The sequence below is a fragment of the Melospiza georgiana genome, chromosome 11, assembly GCF_028018845.1.
Source record: "Melospiza georgiana isolate bMelGeo1 chromosome 11, bMelGeo1.pri, whole genome shotgun sequence".
NCBI lineage: Eukaryota > Metazoa > Chordata > Aves > Passeriformes > Passerellidae > Melospiza > Melospiza georgiana.
In genome coordinates this window covers 168,746-182,686 of record NC_080440.1, presented here as the reverse complement: position 1 = coordinate 182,686, position 13,941 = coordinate 168,746, and the positions used below count along the sequence as shown (strand labels likewise).

General features: G+C 39.7%; 1 protein-coding gene across 1 annotated transcript in view; it reads right to left on the bottom strand.

The window, feature by feature from the left end:
- FGD5 (FYVE, RhoGEF and PH domain containing 5) overlaps positions 1–13,941 on the bottom strand; it is a 76,452-nt gene that overhangs the window by 17,997 nt on the left and 44,514 nt on the right. The window contains exons 9-12 of the mRNA XM_058031906.1: positions 12,429–12,479; positions 10,840–10,898; positions 6,628–6,699; positions 5,070–5,138 (exon numbers count right to left, since the gene is read on the bottom strand). Of these exons, the coding sequence (XP_057887889.1) occupies positions 5,070–5,138; positions 6,628–6,699; positions 10,840–10,898; positions 12,429–12,479 (251 nt within the window). The remainder of the gene's footprint in view (positions 1–5,069; positions 5,139–6,627; positions 6,700–10,839; positions 10,899–12,428; positions 12,480–13,941) is intronic.

Sequence of the window (13,941 nt, the reverse complement as noted above, 5' to 3'; positions counted from 1 at the left end):
TCTAACAGTTTTAGCTCCTTATGCTGTGGTGCCCAAAACTGCTCACAGTGCTCCAGGTGAGGCTGCCCCATTGCAGAGCAGAGCAGGACAATCCCCTCCCTTGCCCAGCTGGTGATGCTGACCCTGATGCGCCCCTGGACATGGCTGGCCCTCTTGGCTGCCAGGGCACTGCTGACTCATATTCCAGTTTTGCTGACCAGGACCCACAGGTCCTTCTTCACAGTGCTGCTCTCCAGCACCTCATTGCCTAGTCTACACTAAAGGTTTTTCCCTCCCCAACACTAGTCCTTGTTAAACTTCATATGGTTGGCGATTGCTCATCTTTCTAATTCGTCCAGGTTTCTCTGCAAGGCCCCTCTGTCCCCGAGGAAGTTGACAGCTCCTCCCAGGTTTAGCATGATTGGCAAACTTACTTCTTATCCCTTAGAGTCCTGCATCCCTGTTGTTCACGAAGACATTAAAGAGCACTGGCTCTAAATGGTCCCTGCAGTACCTGGGCACTAAACCCAAGGAAGTGAACTCCTGAGAGAGATTTTCAGGATCCTGACATAGTCTGCTATGAGGCTTCCTGAATAGCAAACTCAGTTTTTTAAATGTATTTTAAAAGTTATATATCTCTTTAAAAACCTGCTTATTTTTTTATTACTCTTGATAAAGGATGACATTATTAGCATGGTGTACATCATTAGCATGACGACCTTACTTAATATCCCAAGATTTTACTAAATGTTACTTTGCTCTTAACTGCCCATTTTTTTTCCCCGTCCTTTTTTTCTCCCCTATTTAGCAGTAGGCTGTGATTTGGAGGTCTTACTAGCTACAATTTGACATGGTGAAATCATGACAAATATTTCAAAGCTTGTGAAGCAAAGCACACATATTCATGAAGAAAGAAAGGGTTTGCACTCTCTGCTGTTTCCTTTGCAAAGACCTTAGTGATGGCCATATGAATGGTATGGACAGAATTAGTATTAATACCAGTGGTTTCATGCAGTCTCCTCCTTCAACTGTTCACTGTTCCCTCAAGCAGTGAAGACTAGCTGATGATAAAAGCTGATCTTGCAGCCTCTCAGAAATTTGTGCTAGAGGAGATGGACTGCTAGAACCCTGTGGGAAGATTCCCAGACTGCTCAGAGTTTGATATTGGACCACATACCCTTTTTTTGCACAGAGAAAGAAGGATATGTCTCATCCTTTGTTCCCTTTTTTCCAGTCACTGCTTTCCTTTCCTCCCACCTTCTTTTTGTAATTCTCTCTGTTGTGACAGTACCTAAAAACGTTACAGTCAATGCAAGTTTTCTAACCTACAGTGTTCAAGTTGATTGATCCAAACAAATTTAAGCCCTGCTAAACTGCTGGCATCCATACATAATATACTCTCTTTCTAAAATCTTCTACTGTGTGTTTGGTTTTTCTGAATGTTTTAAAGGCTATCTAATTATGAACCCTGCCTTCTTCTATTCAAGTCGGAGTTAAACATGCCCTCAGTGTCAGTGGATCAGTCTGAATGTGTGCTGGAGCTGTGTTTTTCAAGCTGTGACTCCAAAAACCTCCTATACTTCAACCCTGCTAGATACAGCATTAAACAGTCTCCCATTTGATAGCAGCTTCCTGCAATCCATTTTCAAAACAAGTGGTCTTTGTAGAGAAATTCTTAGAAGGGTGAGATAAGAGACAGGCTCTGAGTTGCAAAGTCTTGTGGTGAGGGGCAGTTAGGGGACCTGCCAGTTTCAGCAGTCCATACTGTGCTGCACAGAGGCCACAACATCCTTGTAAACAGAGACTGGACTCAGGAAACAGACACACAGCAAAACTCACAAAACATCCTGCCAGGAAACACTAGATTCAACAATACCATCAGCCTGCACAAAACAGCCAGCTCAAGTAACATTTTGATACACACAACATACACCTGCAGAAACATTTGAAAATTATCTTTACACTGTCATGCATATATGTGCTGTGCAGAGACATACAGTGCTCCTTAGGGGTAGATAAATATTCAGAGCACACCACTAAAGCACACTTTGAAAGCACAGGCCAAGTAGAAGCCTAGCACACACCAAGTTTTACAGCCTATTCTAGCTACAACTTCAGTTTGATGGGCTCATCTCCTGGGATGTGTAGGGATTAAGTTCTCAGGGTTATCCTTCGGTGTGTACTCTTGCTCTGAAATTCTCTCCAGTTCCTGATCTTGATTTAGCTTTAGTCAGAGCAACTTCGCTACTAAGAACTTCAGAAAATGCTATTCATGTAAAAATCTCCTTGGGATAGTGAAGGTAAATACACTTATTCCATCAAAGCAAATTGATGGAATACATGTTATCTTCTGGTGATCTTTTTGAGTCACCGCTGACATGTGAAGCATTAAAAAGAAGTTCTGAAAGGTATTTTTGTTAACAGACAAATCTGAGTTTTGCAAGTGGCTTCAAAGGATTACAATATGGTCATTAGAAGATAAAGGCCTTTAATAAATGTCAGTTTTAGGAGAAAATGTTTAGGAAATTATTCTAGTCTTGGGGTTTTGTCATGGATTTTTCTTCCACAGAAATCACTGAACCTGAAGGTAGATATTTGCCAATAAGTTTCAAGTAGTTTCAATGATCCAGTCACCCTCTCCCTGCCCCTACTGAAGATACGATACAGAAAGCCTGAAGTAATTGCAACTTCAGTGTGTTAGATCAGGAAATAAGCCAGGTTTATGTCTCTTGGTTCTTGAAAGTGATCATTATGACTAGCTCCACCCCATTCTTTGCATGACAGCACATTTGGTCACAATTTGCCTTGCTGACTGAAAGGAAGAAAAACACCCACTGTTTCTGGATAGCGAGAGCGTCTATTAACAAGACATTGGCTACTGTAATGTCTCCAGCTGTCAAGAGACACTTTTCTCTCTGCAGTTAACATCTGAACTTTCCCCAGGAAATAGTTTCTAAACTAGAGAGTGCCAGAAAGTAATTTCTGTGCTTGTTCTGTTCCAGTAATTTTGGCCTCTTGTGACTTATGACCTTCAAGCTGATACAACCATTTTGGATAACTTGAAATTTATATAAGTTTATCCCATGTGTAAATTACTTTCCTCTCAGTGTTTATTATCAACTTGATTTTTGATCTTCCTTTAAAATTCTCTGTATCAGTTACAACAGCTAAGTTTGTAGCACTTCCGTTTTTGCTATACTAATGGGTTATGATGACAGCAGCAAACACATTGGAAGATTAAAGGGTAGTGACGTCTTGGAATTTTGCTCCAGCTTTAGCTACAATTCCAAAGTAATTTTGAAGACTAGTAAAGGCAAGCTCTTCAGAAGAGAGGTCAGTAGGAATGTAATTTTCATCTGTTATTAAGCGGTTATCAGTGGACTTCAGAGTTACTGCTGCTGAGAACATTGTTTCTTAACGCCAGCTCCTGGAGTTTCTGGCATAGCCTTTTTCCTGTGACTGCAACAAAGTCATGATTCTACATGGGCTTTAGGTAACCATAGGTGTAGGCCGGGCTTTGACTACAAAGGCTAGGAGGAGGGCCAGGCTTGCCGCTAGGCCTGATCAAGAAGAGTTTAGTGTAATGAAAGTTTGAGTATTGGGAAGTATGTATTTGACATTTATTGCACTTGTTACAGTCCATTGATGCTGACTCTGTAAAAGAGAACTGCAGCTATCTCACATTTGAAGATTTGTGTGAAATCCATACTTTTCAGTACATGAAAGTCTGAATTTTCACAGAAACCACTGAAACTATCAAAATAGTGCAGCACCAGCACTTCATCCCATCCCATCTGATCTTTGATTATGATGGCAATATGTGATTGAGGCAGGAAAGAAGCTTGTGCATACACTCATGCACAAATAGGAGTTACAAGTAAGAGGGAGAAATATAAAGGATTAATGCAAAATACATGGCTTCTGTAATAAGCCATCTCTCTGCCTTACAATGATCCCATGGTGAAAAGCTGTCCGCATTTAAAGGCAACAGCAAATACATATGCCAGGCAAATAATTAATTTATTTTAAAATCAATTCTGCAAGCAATATTGTAATGTTAATAGCAGCAGTAATTCTCAATTCTTTATGGCTTTTTTCTGGGAGGGAGCTCTGAAGAATTTTTCAAACATTAACAGGTAAGCAGGTAACAAAGTTCTAAGACACAGGTAAGTATCATAATCCCCTCAATATTGAAAAGTGCGTAGAAATATGTGTGGTTACAAAACATGCTACCTGAAAAGTTGAGAACAGAGCTCAGGAGCCTGGAGTCTCAGATATTCTCTAACTGCTCAAAGGAGTGTGTGATGCAAAATAGAAAGCATAAGTGATCATAGCATATCTCCAACAAACAGTGGGGTTTCATCAGTTTTGATTTGATTATGATGGCAATATGTGATTGAGGAGGGAAAGAAGCTTGTGCATACACTCATGCACAAATAGGGATTACAAGTACTTGCAGGAGGGTTGTGGACACTTGTAAAGGGTATTCCAGCCAAGTGATGAAAGGTCCATTTTTCCTAATTATCCTAGAAGAATGTTGCAAAGTGTCACTGAAAACTCGTTCTAATCCACACTAGGCTGGAGGTGTGTGTTTAGAGGAATGACACTGAGGCAATGCACACAATTATCAGGACAGCAGGAGCTAAAAGCAAGTTCTTCAGTTTCAAAGATCCTTCCCAAGTGTGACCAAAGGAAATTTTCAGCTACTTCAGCAGTAGGGTATTCTCTCTTGTTTCTGATTAAGTCTTCAAAGGTCTTAGGACTTTCAAGTGTGTAGCTTAATTCCTGAAGGTTTTCAGGAGTTCTCATCTTCCTCATCCCCTTGAGAACTTGCACTTCTTGGCAGAATTACATCCCGGTGAAGGCTGTATGTAACTGTTGCACAACTGGAGGGTTGCAGAGCACATATTTCTGTATGTGGGGCCAATGGGATGTGTGAAAGGACTACAGCTCTGTTGGCAACAGGAACTAACTCGCTACATCACTGTTGATGGTTAAATGACTTGCAGCCTAAAATCTCCCAGGCTTCAGGGTTGCATAAATGCATTGAAATATATGAGAGAAACAGTAAAATTTAAAAAAAATCTTACCAAGAACAAATGTCGAGGATGCCTGTTTTTGCCAGAGACTTTCATCAGTGTTCCCTCTTTAACAAAGATCTGAAGGAGAAAACAGCAGATTGTAAACCTGAGATTTCATTCTGAATCTGAGAAAAAAAGAGTATTTGTCCTTGGGAAGGAGCTACGCCAACACCATTCATCAGCACAAGAAGACATAGAGAGCCTCAACGCTTGTTTCTAGCCTTACTCTCTATGATCTGGCTTAGTCTTTGCCTGGGCTGCTCTGCTACCCTTCATGGCTTGCATTTGTGTCAGTACAAAATGGGTTGGAATCCCACTTGTCCTCAGCCCACTCTTTCTGCACTGTGGACTGTGCTCAGAGGTGATTGTCACAGGTTGAAAATTAACATGTAATGGGCTTTCGAAAAGAATTCTTGTCTTTAAAAGTCCTCTGAAATAGGCAGACCTGAAAAAACCTGAAACCTTGGGTTTTAGTATGCTACACCATCTTAACTATACCTCCATATATAATTTGTATAATTTTGCAAGCACAATACTTTTTCAGTCCATCTCATTACTTAGTATGTAGGTAGGTCTGTGTATGTAAAAGCAGCTAAACCAGCACACTAGAACTTCATTGCAGCAATGTTTGAAAAAGTCTGTCATAACTAACTGAACTACATCAGTGGATTAACACTCATGTGCCCTTTTCAGATGGAGAACAGAATCTAGTGTACTTCTCCACTCTAGAATAGTTTATAATCAAAAAGACAAATCCTGTAAAATCTGTATGCTGGACTTTGCAGAATTTGTTAAAGCATTACCTGGTAAGGGCAAGTGAGAATATGGATGTTAGAGAGAAAAATATTTACAATATTTGGCTGATGAGTATTCTTATGCTATGAGTATGCATGCTTTGAAAATTGCTTCATGAATTTTGTTAAAGATATTGGTGGACTGAAGGGAAATTCAGAGTTGCAGACCTCAGGAAAGAAATCTTTTGAAGCATAGAAGCAGGTTGGAGCTGAAGGAACTGGACAGGTTTGAAAGTCAGAAAAAATTTGCATTTGATGTGGATAGCAAGACAGCTGTACGCTCTCTCATGTTTCTGTTGATGTGTTGCTTAAAAACACCATCTTATATTAAAAGTACCATGGGCCAATGGTGAAAATATAAAATTGAAAAAAAATTAATTGCCCTAATTTAAGGTTCTTAGCCAGCTATATAAAGAGGCTTTTCAGGCTGAAAGTAATTCCTGCTAGAGTTGCAGCCTTTTGATAGGAGTATATAAGGAGGAAAGCAGTAGCTCCATCAAAATACACTACACTTGGGGTGTCTGAGGACTGCTGAAGTGAAAAGCCAAAAGGCTGCTCTGTGTAAAAGCAGAGACAATGCATATCTTTCTCAGCATGACCTTCTTTTTGTGCACTGCCAGAGTGATGTTTTTTACACAAACCAGTGCTCCAACTTGTATCACAATAGCTCAGTAAACAACATCTGTAGTCATCTCAAACATGGCCATCCACACGGAGATATTGCTGGCCAGAAAGAATACCCTTATCAGCATAGGTTTGCCAGCAGCACTCACCCTTCCTGGCTGGAGGAGGCCACTCTGCCCTCTCACACTGTGTTCAATGTGTACTAGCTTCTGCAAGTTTTCCTGGGAGAGAAAAACAGCATTTAGAAGGCTGCATGGAGACCGTTTTTATACAAGTGGGCAAATTTCTCCTCACCCCTCCTCACCGTTTTATTTCTTTAGAACTGGTATTACAGGATTAGATTTCAGAGAGAGCTGAGACAGAAGATTTACACCCAGAAAGTCTTCTTCCTGCCTTATGGATTTTACAGAATCTCATCACCTGCATTCACACCTGCTGTGACCTTCTACCATTCTTTTACCTGTGATTCCCCAGTGTACCTTCCAGAGGAACTGCTAACTTCATATGGTATTTATACATTGGCTTCTTTGCTGACTTTCTGGCTCTATGAACTAATAAAATAGGGACAAAGTACAGTATCTGCTCTGAAGGCCTTTGCATAAGAGCCATGACACCAATAATCCAAAGCATGCTTTGATACTTTCAGACTGTTGCTAGGTTTACCTGAAGATTTACATTCTGTGATAACAGATTAATGCCTTTGCATTAGGGGATGTAGAGGGTACACTAGTAAGCAGGCAATGAAGCTGCATTTCTGTTTGGATGCTCTGCAAAAACCAGGAAGTTTATGATTCAACTCTGATACTATTAACTATTTACCTGGCCTTAAGGCACAGTCAGTCAGTGGGCACTGGCACCAGGCATGAACTTATCCATGAAGATGGTAAATAAGATTAACCTAGATAAGTCTGTGCTCCCATAAAGAAAATCAGATGAATGTAAGAAGGAAGAAGGGATGACTGTACCTTTGCGATATTGCTAGTCTTTTCAAATCTCCTTCCATTTAGCAGATGAGGCTTTTCAAATAGAGGCTTGTGCATAGGATTCAGCTGCGATTTTTATCTGATCAGAACAGTAGAATAAGCTACCCAGGAGAAGTGAGTCCTCACTGGAATATGCCTAAAAATTAGGAGTCTCCTATCTAAGTCTCCTAGACTATAGAGCCACGTATCCCGTATCTTCAGTTATACACCCAGATAAACTACAGACTAAGGACCATACTTGATACAGCTTTGTGACCTGACAGCCTTTTAGAACAGTTTTCTGCTTCAACAGGCAATGTTTTCCTTTGCTCCATTGACTGGCATTAATATACCCCTGGGATTAGTGAGACTTGATTAGATCATACACTGTATCTACCTGATAAAAATCAGTCATGTCTACAGGATCAGCTAACTGAGAAAGTTATCACAGATACCAGAAGGAACATATCCAAGTTAACATGATGATATGTCAAGGCTAATTTACCCTGGATTTCAGCTAACACAATTAACATACCTATCAAGGCTTGCTTTTTGAATAAGCCTGAAATCTCCCTATCTTACCACGCTAGTGAAATATTGCACTTGTTTAGCATGATACTTAACTCTTAATCAGTAACTGGGTCTCAAATACATGGAAATACCTACAAGCCTACAAGGCTTGACCAGCACAGGGCCTCACTGTGCCCATGCAACATAATTGACAGTTGACACATTTTCAAGAATTTGAGATGTCAAGTATCTCTTTTGCAATGCAGGAAGCAACAAATGGATTTTTTCAGGTCACTTCTAAAATACTATAGGCAAATAAAATAGAATCAACATATAAAGCAATAGCACAAGAAATATCAGGGATCATGGGACAGCTAACTTTTGCAAAAGGTATTTGCAAAGGACTTTCCTGTCACTGAAGGGTATTTTAGCCTGGCAATACCTGTCCAATTGACAGCTTCCATAAGGAAAACCTGTTTTTCATCTGCAGAAAAAGCAGTGTTCTCCTGTGAGCACACTCATGCCAGCGCTACTTCTACTCATCTGGGTTTCTACCAGAGAAGTTGCAGCAGCCCAGCTTCTCTCAGGACTGCTGGCAGAGGAGCCTCTTGAAATGCTGATGTTTGCAATATGGACACATGTTCACCAGGAAACAGAGAAGTATTGAACTCATTTCCTGAAGGAAGTCAAACACGCATCACATGTGAAGGATAGTGGTTTATCTGGGAATGTGGACAGCTGAGGCTGGGCATAGTTTCCTGTCAGTTCCCCAAAATTCTGAGTTTATATAGCTTTTTTCATTGGTCTTAAAACTACCACTATTCTTCTTTCTAAGATCCTTCACAATCCTACAATTAAGGAATAAAAGCAAAGCTCTATAGTACTGCAAAAGTGGGTGTCAGAAATACTGCTGCGGCCATTTTAGCAGTGAACTGCAGCTTCCATAATTTTAACATGATGTCTATGCAGCAGGAACACCTCCCCAAGGAATTCACCAGCTGTTAATAGCAACAGTGATTTATAGCTGTTAGCATCTCAGGGCCTCTAACAGATTATAGATATTCAGAGAGCAGTACAAACCCTGCTTAGTTCATCTCCTGGAATTACAGATAGACATAGACTCTGTGGTGATGGTGTGCCTTGTACTTCTTTTTGTACATCTGTAACTTGAAAGTAATATTTTCGTATATGGTGAAAATGCTGTAGAGAAGGTTATGGTCATAATTTGCTTGAAAATCCTGAGTTAATAGTCCCCAGGAAAGACTGCTAGAGTCTTATTATCATAAAACAACAAAAAAAAGCTAATAATGGGTCACTGATATTCTATAGGAAATGTAGATCCTAATTCAGTGCTCCTATGAGATTTTTGGAGTGTTGTTTGATGAGCTGGTACACAGGAACAGAAATCATCTTCCTTCCAGGTATATGCCAAGTCTAAATTATTTCTTAAAAATTCAGCCAGGTACATGACAATTTATTAATGCTCTAGAACAAGTGGCATTGTTCAGTTTCTTCTGTAATTAGAGTAATTATTTGCTTTTATGTTTTCTTTTTTTTAAACTGAGAGAAAGAAAAGAAGTTCTGGTTGTGGCTTTTGTGTCTGGGATGTTCATTCAGGAGGACAACCTCTGATTTAGCAGAAAATTGAACTCTGTTTCTCATGAACTTGCGTTTTCACAAAACCCTCCACATTCACACAAAATGGAAAGAAGAAAATTTTGTTTCATCTCTTCCATAACAAAGTTTTGAAAAATAGTAGATGTGCTCTGATGATACAATGAAAAATAAGTGTAACAATATATCTGGAATTTTTGAATGGAATTATTCCACAACAGACATTATTTATAGCAATTATTATACAGTCTGTGACATGTGTACAACTCAGATGATACAATGACATTCTTCAAATTGAAGCATGGCTTAGTAGAGACAACATGATTTCATGGCAATGCAACACAAATTTGATTTTGGCCACTTACATATACTTCTGACTTCAGAAAAGTATTTCTATAAATATCCGATATACCTGAGTGAAATCTAAGGAAGCAGAGTTGCCAGGAATGTGTGACCTTGATCTGTTTGAACTGAGCTCTTAAGAGTTCTGAACCTCTAACACAGATATCCCTAAAGCTCTGAGATTTTTCTGGAAGGTTTGCATGCGCTCTCAGGTTTTGGATGAAATATTTATTTTGGTACAAAGACTGCTCTAATAATGGGAAAATATGATTATAAATTCTTCGCCTGAGGAGAAGGAAAATCAGAATCAAACCAGTTGAATCAAACCACTTTGCTTAGAAGACTGGAGTTTCAGAGTCTAGTTTACAGAGGGGTCAGATTACATTCCTTATTATGATAAAACTCTAGGCTTGTTAGACATCCTCCCTGCAACCTACATCTGTTCTTTCATCTTCATAACCGATTAGTGTGTTCTTCCCTAAAAATTTGAGTGCATTCATTTTTTCAGCCTTAAAAGCCTACCTGAAAACAAGCTCTTACTGAGAAGATTGATATTTCACTCCTTTCTTTCATCTACATCATCTTAATGTGATGCCTTTTCACTTTGTATTTTGAATTTCATGTTCTGATGCCTGAATGATTATTAACAACCCTCTCATTGCTCAGAAAATGAAATAATAAAGAAGTGAGTTGAAACCTAAGAGGGAAAAAACCTCCTCTGTGCTATTTGCTATAGTATCTTACATCTTGCACAACTGCATTAAAGGGCACAGACCAACTCCACATCTGCAGTACTGTAAACCAGATCTGTATAAGCCCTTGAGTCTCACCTTGGAGGAGGCTTCAGAATCTAGCAGACATATGTATTCACTTGAACAGGTGTGTAAAAACCACACTATTGATCAGGGGAGCATGTGTCATGGTAGGACTCACCGCTTGGAGCATGCTGTCATTGGCTTGGTCTGTGATTTCAGAAACAATGAATAAGGCAGCTGAGGGATGAAGGAAAAAAAAAAACATGCATCACACAAAAGAGTAGAAAAATAAATCCCTCCTGATTGCAAGGGCATCCTTTGTCTTCTCTGCCATTTTCACAATGCAACAGCCTAGCAACTCTGACATGGCATGGGGTGCTGTCTCCCCTTCCTCTCTTCATCATTTTCTTGTGTGAAACAGCATCATGCTTGTGCTGATCCAGAGAGCTTATGAGGTCCCTTTTAAGCATCAAGGATGGCACAAAGTCTTTTTTGTAATGTTTTCTAGTTGCAGATTCTTGTCAATGTCTTGTTATATAGAGAGATGAATGTAAACCAACTTTAGCCACCAAAGTTGGTTTACACCAAGCCACCAAGCATGGCAGTCTAAACTGTAACTCTTACTGCCGAGAGAGAGGACATGTCATTCCTTCCTGACAGAAATGTGTGTGAAGTGGTGACACAAATTAATTCCTGGATTCTCCACTGGCAAATAACCTGGGCTGGGACATGTTTGCTGGCACTGAAAGCAGTGGCATAACACGGCTCAGGTCCCTATTTCACATCCCTTCACCTGTGGCACAGGGCTTTCTATAAATTTCTGGTCATAACTTGGGAGCATGCTGGCTAGGAATGGCACAAGCATCTCCTAACCAAAATGAGATAGGCAATTGTGGTCAGAGGGCTTGAACATCTGCCCCGCTAGTGTTTAAATTACTGGTATAGCTGTTGTGCTACCGTCAGTGACTAGGGACCTAAATCTTGCATGAGTCTCTGCTCTTGGGCAGAATAAACTGACTTTCAGTCAACCACTGACTTTATTGCTATGAGTTGGTTTGAATTTATAATCAGTGTAAGAGGGCTGAATTGATTTCATTAATACAAGGTTACTGCTGCTTACTCCAGTCTGGAAAATACTCCTACAGACATCACAACTAAACCTTGTTATGATTTTAGTGGGAGTAAGAGACTTCTGCTTTATCTATCTCATGTGTTGGAAAGGATGGTGTTAGCAGTAGATTTTGCAGAACTGCTTTTTATGCAATATCTTTCAACTTTATGTAACGTTAAGGAATCCAGAATACACATATGCAATTCAAATCTCCTTGGTTTCTCTCAAGTTCACAGAGTATAGCAGGCATACCATAGCTAATGGTACATAATCAGGCAGGGGGAACCATCGAAATGGATTTTACAACGACCAGGCCAAACATTTACAAAGTCAAAGAGGACTAAGATTTCCTCAGTGACCGGGGCAAAACTACAGTGTCTGCACTATGCCTGAATAGATGTTTTCTTCTTCTCTAAGTTCCATCATGCCAAAACTATAGGAAGCCCGTATGTTTCAATTAAAAATAAAATTATACCATTCTTGTCCTAAATAATTTGTCTAAATTAGTAATCCATTCTTACAGATTTTACATCTAACCTATTAGCGCAAAATCTTGAAAAGAATCATCTTATATATACTACCAGTATAGAAATATTGCACCTCTTTGGAAGCAATGTTAGCAAAACAGAAGTTTTCTTCTACCAATTTCATTTTACCTTGTGTGGCTTCATACTCAGTAGAATCAGGACAAAGATTATTCAAGTAATCTGTAGTAAATGATCAAATAAACACAGACATACAACAATCAGAATTCAGATCAACATAATTTGTGGTGTTGTTAGCTAAAACATTAAATCCTAATCACAAAATCAGACACTGGTTGGGGCTGGAAGGGACATTAAGTATCATCTTGTTCTAATCCCTCTGCCTTGGGCAGGAACACCTTCCAGCAGACCAGGTTACCCCAAGCCCCATCCAACCTGGGCTTTGAATGCTTCCAGGAACTGGGCATCCACAGTAGTGTCCCACAGCACTTTATTCCCAAATCATTAATTGTATACACAGCCTCTGTCTGAAGCAAAATTCATCTTTGATGGCATTTTACTTAGAGAATCAATGCAAAGAGCATTGATACAGATTCGGGCTCACATAACCTGGCAGGTACAAATAAACTGTCAAAAATGTTTCTCAAGAGAATTGCTGAGTAGCACCACTTTACAAATAACTCTTTTTAAAATTAAGTTTGATTTCCCATCTGAATGAATGCGGTTGGCTATACTTGCAGTTAGACTAAATGAATCATATACTTTTTATGGGCACAGGAAGGAGACACTAGTTCTCTACAAGCAGGGTTTAACTAATTACTACCAAACTCAATCATAATCTGAAAATAGGTTCTGTAAGATAGATACAATAGTGCTTAGTGTGACAGCAATTATATTTGCATTATATACAAACCTTTAACCAGTGTTATTTTGGACTATTTTTCTTGGACCACCTGCTTATTCTGTGTCTGGGTCTTTATGCTTTTAAAGACTGTAGTATGTAAGTGCTACAGTTTAAAGACTCTAGCCTTCCTTCTTACCTTGCTGATTAGTCCAGATTCCTAAATTCTGCATTGAAGAACTAGACTTCTGTGCTGAGAATGGTGCTGGGCATGGATGTCTGTTCCCTTGAATGTCTTATCCCTACACATTTCTCTTTCTAGTGCTGTGTCTTCCCTGGCATCTTGAACTTCACCTGGCTTTTACCTGCAGTCTGGAAAGCATCTGCCTGTACTCAGGCAGGCAGAAGGGGTTGTGTGATGTCATCACTCAATATTTAGTGTTCCTTTTCACCACTGCAAGCTCTGTTCTCAGCTGTGGACTAAGTGGACAAATCCTTTCAGTTGTGGTGCCATAAGTGGTAATCAATACCCTCGTAAATACCCCTCCTTATCTGGCAGAATCAGCCAGTTATCACACAAGTGCACCTGAGAATCTGAAGGACTGCACTGCTCCAGACTTCTGTCCTAGCAGTCAAAGAGGGGCTTGGTTTCTTGAGGTGAAGGACTAAAGCAGTAAACCTATTTTCTGTAGTATCTTAATCCAGTAGACTTCATCTCAGTACACACAAAAGCTTTCGTTTTCCCAGTTAGTGTCAGTACATGGGACAAGGAGGAACTCAAGTTGTTTCAAGCATAAATAGAATTCAGTCACTGGAGTTTCAATGAAGCCCTTCAGCTTTCTC